Genomic DNA, 5173 nt, shown 5'->3' with positions numbered 1-5173 from the left:
GCTACAGAAAGATTGCACAACATTGCTTGTCTCATGAACGATCCTATGCCACCAGTAAATGAAGGAGGTGATGTCAGAAATCTCAACAATTTTGTTAGACAGCAATTGATTGTTGAATATTTTAGTAGGTTATAAACTTGTATAATAAATAAATATCTTTTAAAAATATGCTATTTTAATATGATACTGGTGCGATTCATTATACTGTGTAAAACTGAAACGGTTTTGCAACGTTTTTGAAGTACGTCAACAAAAAATAAAACTACATATCAATTTTAAATTATTGCATCCTGTGATTACCCTTTCTTATCTTATAAGTTATCAAAAACTAGGTTAATTTCTGTTAGTTAGTTACTCACTCGAGTTCATGTGGGCAAAATTAAAAATATTCCAGACGGTAAGTACTAGGTAGGTATTAAAAAACTCATTAATTTAAAAACTATACATTGCCAAAACTCACATACCTACACTACAATACAAAAATAATAGGTTTTACTTTTTTACATTTTTCATTAAATTTGCTCTTTGTAGTTCAAAATTTTCCATTTTATTCTTATGCTCAGCCCGTTGCATTTCGAGTCGGGCATCATTTTCTTTTCTTAGAATTTCTAGTTCTACCTCGTGCTTCTCTCGCATTAATTGCAATTTGAACTTATGCTCTTCTCTATAAAATTCTTTTTTATTTTCCTCCAATGCATTTTTTGCATCAGCCCAATGATTTACCCTAGACATTAGGGCCTCCTCCGCTCTGTGGGCCCTGGAAGCTGTACAAATAAAATTAATTGATGGTATAATGTAAAAGAAAATACAACAAAAATTTACGCATTTTTTACATTCAAGGCTGCAGATTTCGGTGTTTGTAACATTTGCTTGGTATATTTACCCCAATTTTGCAGTTGCGGGCTATCAACACCTACAGAAAATATGCAATTAGTTCTTACATTCACGTTCATTCCCTGGTACAACATTACTTGGCTCTTCATTTAACATTTCTGTATCTGCATAAGAAATTTCTACAGACACTTCTGTCACATCTGTCTCATCGTGTATAAAATCGTCTAAAAAAACATTGATATTATTTTGTCGATCCCCTTTAAAAAAACACTATTCCTACCATCGTCTGTCTGTAGAACTAACAATTCTGTATCATCTGGATGTTCTTCTTGTACAACTGCTACAATGAAGTAAGTAATTAAAACACGTCTATTTCACTAATTTATTTTAACACATACCATCACCATCAAATTCCGATGTTTCACCCTCTGCACGACTTCCCAATAATTCTTTGACTTCTTGGTCGATGTCATCTATTTGAACTACTTTCATGGGTCCACCTCCAGTACCCAACTTATAGCACCGATCGTCAGCCAACTTCTTTTTTGTTCGTTTCTTCAAGTTCTCATATTTTTTTTCAGAACTTTATGGTCCCTGCATGTTGTACCACTCTGATTATTGAATTCATTAGCAACTTTAACCCAGCATTGTGCTTTTTGTGTATTTGTAACAGCATTAGATTTAATATTTTCAATTATATGCTGGTTGCTTTTTACAAGACTGATCAAAAGACTTTCTTCCCTATGTGTAAAATTTGGAACACGTTTTGTTTGAGGATGCATTTTCTACAAATGTTTAAAATTAGTGTACTATTTAATATGATTTTAATTCCCTACTTTTCAAACCGTACTTACCAAAAATCAAATAAAAGAGTTAAATTAAAACTACGTGCAATTTCCAAAGTTTGTAACACGTAACACACCTTCACTATTGGGTACTCTGTGCCTTCACATAAATTAATATCTAAATAAGTTTCACCAGGTTCACCGGTGAACTATCCCTTGAGCTACAATTGTACAACCGAGCCTAACAAATGCTCAAGTTCAAACAGATTGTTAATAGAAGTAAATCGAATAATTCGTACATAAAATTGCCGGTTATATCTATGCTATCGTTTAACAGGGACTATCGGAGTAGCCAAGTCAAAGTAACAAATCCAAAAATTAGTGACGCTGAAAAGTTTTTAACGTAGAGATGCAGCATATTAGAAACGTTAGTAACGGCAATTAATCCTGCCAAATATCTAATAAAAAAACCGTTTGAGCAACGTTTCCTTGCGTCTACTTCAACTCAAGTTCAGCAGTGCACATTTTGTAGGGGTTTACATTTTATATACCACTGGAGAGAATTTTAAGGTTACAAATAAAAGTCAGCCTCCATTTCGACTATTCCTGAAAAGGTAGATTCCGATGATCGCCTTACAGACCTGCGTTCGTCTGACATCACTAATTTCTATTTGGACTTCTAGAAGAGTGTTCACGATCTGTTTCCCAAGTCATCAAGATAAGCACTATTTGAGTTCAAATTAGGATTTCAACTGACTCTAGAGTTCTAACAGAGGGTTTCGTCTTATACTTCGAGTTCTATGACTCTATAATCTCCGAGTGTGGCTAGCATTAGTTTTTTTTATTTAAAATCTAAATCTTCGTCAAATCTTGTAAGTTGAAATTGGGTAAAATCCAATGACGTCCAATAAAGAAGTGGGATGGAGTGTGAGGCTCAAGATCATTGGGTTCATTTGTCATTGCGAATAAGAGTCTTGAGTTCAATGTACTCTCTATTTGACACAATGATTTGGTAAGTTCCTCATAAGTGAGAATTGAGTCAAGCAACGTTCTTTTCAAATGGTGCTTCATACTTTTCACCGCTGCCTCCCATAAACCACCGAAGTTTGGTCCATATGGAGGTGTAAAGTGCCATGTGGTATTAAGATTAGTTGCAGAAGTTTGAACATGAGGTTCAATTTTATGGAGAAATCGTCCCAAAGTTTGTAATTCATTATAAGCACCGAGAAATGTTAAACTGTTGTCGGAATAGATGCGAGACTGTAAACCTAGTCTTGATATAAACCTTTTTAGACATGATATAAAACATTCTGATGTCATATCTGTAATTAATTCTAAATATACAAATACCAAGATTCAACATTTAGAAATTTTGCAGCCGCGCCACTTTCTGTCTTCTATTGAAAACGGACCAGCGTAGTCGATACCAAAATTTGAAATGATAGTGCTTGAGTTAATCTGTTATCAGGCAATGATTCCATTGGAACTGAAGACGCAATTGTCTTTCAGTATATTTTGCAATCTTCCACTGTGTTTTTCTAACTTATAATCTATTATGACTTTCGGTAACTTTTTTGCATTTTTGTTTCTATTTTTCTCTACCATTTCAGCGTCATCCCTTGTAGACAACATAAGTACATCTCTTTGGTCTTTCCACTTTAGTGCTGTTATTCCATTTTTGTCCTCCAAAATAGAAAAAAAAAAACTGTCAGATACATACCACTTATTACACCCAAGCCTTCACTTCTTTATTTTGTACATATTTGATTAATGCATGTAATGACGAATCTATTTCATCGATTGTTAGAGGACCACGTATACCAACTTCATTGCATTTACGTCTTTTTAAATTAATAAAAAATCGAAATCAATATGCAGTGACTTGCAATAATTTGTTTAAGCTCGAAAAGTTATTAACAAGTTCAAAATAATTGTTTTTAGAAGTTGTCATCAAAAAAAATATGTTTTTTACGTAGTTCGGGTTAGATCCTCATCATATTATTTGTAAATTACGCTGATCTTCGCGAACTAATACCTGAAGATACATTTTTTCAATGTCACCAGTGAGTATAATGTCATGTTTTCTCGATGTGACTAGAATTGAGAATAAGTTCTCTTGGTCCGTAGGACCTACCACAAGAATATCATTTAAGGAATAATTTGAGGTTGTTTTAGCGGTCATCAAATACAACTCTAAAATTTGTTTTTTTTTTTAGAATGCGGTAAGAAAAATGATTCTTTTAAATTAATTGAATTTAGTTCGGTTTTAGTCATGTGATTTAAATTTAGATATCCATCAAGAAATTTAGAGTATTCATTAAAAAATTTAGAATTTTTTAGGTCTTTTGTCTAATAATAAAAATCCCTGAGTTGCTATTTGTAACAAATCTCCTAAAATGTCTGGAGAATATCTTAGGGGAAGTGTGTCTATGAACCTACCACTGTGATCGCGGGTTGTATTGTTTTTGAATGAGTCCTCACAAGCTTGTTCTTCATGTGATAAGGGTTTTTCTAAATTAGTTTCTTCAATTTTCGAAAATCGGGTTAATTGAGATTCAAGAGTAGCAGTTTGTCTAAAGTTGCAGAAAATTTCTGCAGGAGAATTTTGTAAATATTTTATTAGACAAATCTCGACTGAAATTATTCATCCCATGTGACTTTTCTAGAGTATTGGTAAGTTTTTCCCAAATTTAATTTGACCTATTGTTGAGTATTGATTGCCTTTGTTAACTTTTATATTAGTGGACTGTATTTAAATTGAAATAAAACGGGTCGTGCGATACATCCAGCATCTATTTCGTTATAGCATACAAAACCCCTTTACATACATGGACTACTGAATGCCGACTGGCAACCCAAGATGCGCCTTCCTTCAGTGAAGGGCCTCCCCACTACTTGATTTATACAGGGTGGTCCTGAGGTAATGGGCCAAAATTCGTGGGTAGATTCCCCAAGTAAACATATTGCGATTTAGCCGAACTTACCTTAGTCCAAAAGTTGATAGTTAAAGAGATACAGGGTGTTAAATGTGAAATATTATTTCAGTTTTTTTTAATTTATTCCTTAACAAATGCAAATATCCTCACAGAATTTTGGGGACTGGAGTTCTTTGAGTAGAGGAATTGAAATCTCTTCACATTTTGGTTAAAGTTCATAGAGGGCGCTAGTTGTAGTAGATTGAATGTGTTAAAAACGATATAACTTTTGTGTACTTTAAGGTATCTCATCTTTGGTAAGAAATTCTTATTTTTCAACTTTTTTTACACAAAAAAGGTATACCTTATTAAAGTAGCTATCTCGCACCGTTTTCGAGATATTTGGCTTTGAAACTTCCAATGCTGTTGCATTAAATTATAATTAAGTATCTACAGGTGTTATTAACTTAGCGATAAAGTTTCTTAAGTAGGATTTGGACGAAAATCAAATAATTGACGTCTTCCACTTGTATTATTGCTGTCATTTGTATGTTAATTTCTATTAAGTATTATTCGTATCTAATTAAAATTACATCTTAGTTTACAAATTAAATTGTATACTCGTATACATAAATGTGA

At 33.1% G+C, this 5173-nt stretch overlaps 1 protein-coding gene across 2 annotated transcripts; it reads right to left on the bottom strand.

Annotated features, from left to right (window-relative positions):
- Window positions 1-760: 760 nt before the first annotated feature.
- LOC108911911 lies at window positions 761-1494 on the bottom strand. 2 transcript variants are annotated; one of them, XM_018716986.2, is made up of 4 exons: window positions 1233-1494; window positions 1115-1174; window positions 972-1058; window positions 761-913 (listed from the first exon to the last, which is right to left on the bottom strand). In XM_018716986.2, exons 1-4 carry the CDS (start codon window positions 1324-1326, stop codon window positions 819-821), a joined length of 336 nt encoding a protein of 111 aa, XP_018572502.1. In that variant the 5' UTR covers window positions 1327-1494; the 3' UTR covers window positions 761-818. The 2 variants fall into 2 exon arrangements, with proteins under 2 accessions (XP_018572502.1, XP_018572503.1); XM_018716987.2 differs by having other exon boundaries at window positions 1115-1171.
- Between the last annotated feature and the right edge of the window lie 3679 nt (window positions 1495-5173).

This window comes from Anoplophora glabripennis, unplaced genomic scaffold, assembly GCF_000390285.2.
Source record: "Anoplophora glabripennis isolate ALB-LARVAE unplaced genomic scaffold, Agla_2.0 scaffold786, whole genome shotgun sequence".
NCBI classification, from domain to species: domain Eukaryota; kingdom Metazoa; phylum Arthropoda; class Insecta; order Coleoptera; family Cerambycidae; genus Anoplophora; species Anoplophora glabripennis.
The sequence above is the reverse complement of the archived record's forward strand: the minus strand, read 5'-3'. Positions and strand labels throughout refer to the sequence as shown.

Bases quoted from the DNA above. Each gene is read 5' to 3' on its own strand.
- LOC108911911 (XM_018716986.2), bottom strand. From the start codon at position 1,326: ATGAAAGTAGTTCAAATAGATGACATCGACCAAGAAGTCAAAGAATTA. The intron at 1,059-1,114 runs GTAGGAATAGTG...ATGTTTTTTTAG, and splicing joins AGTTCTACAGACAGACGATG to ACGATTTTATACACGATGAG. The intron at 914-971 runs GTAATGTTGTAC...TATTTTCTGTAG, and splicing joins AATGTTAAATGAAGAGCCAA to GTGTTGATAGCCCGCAACTG.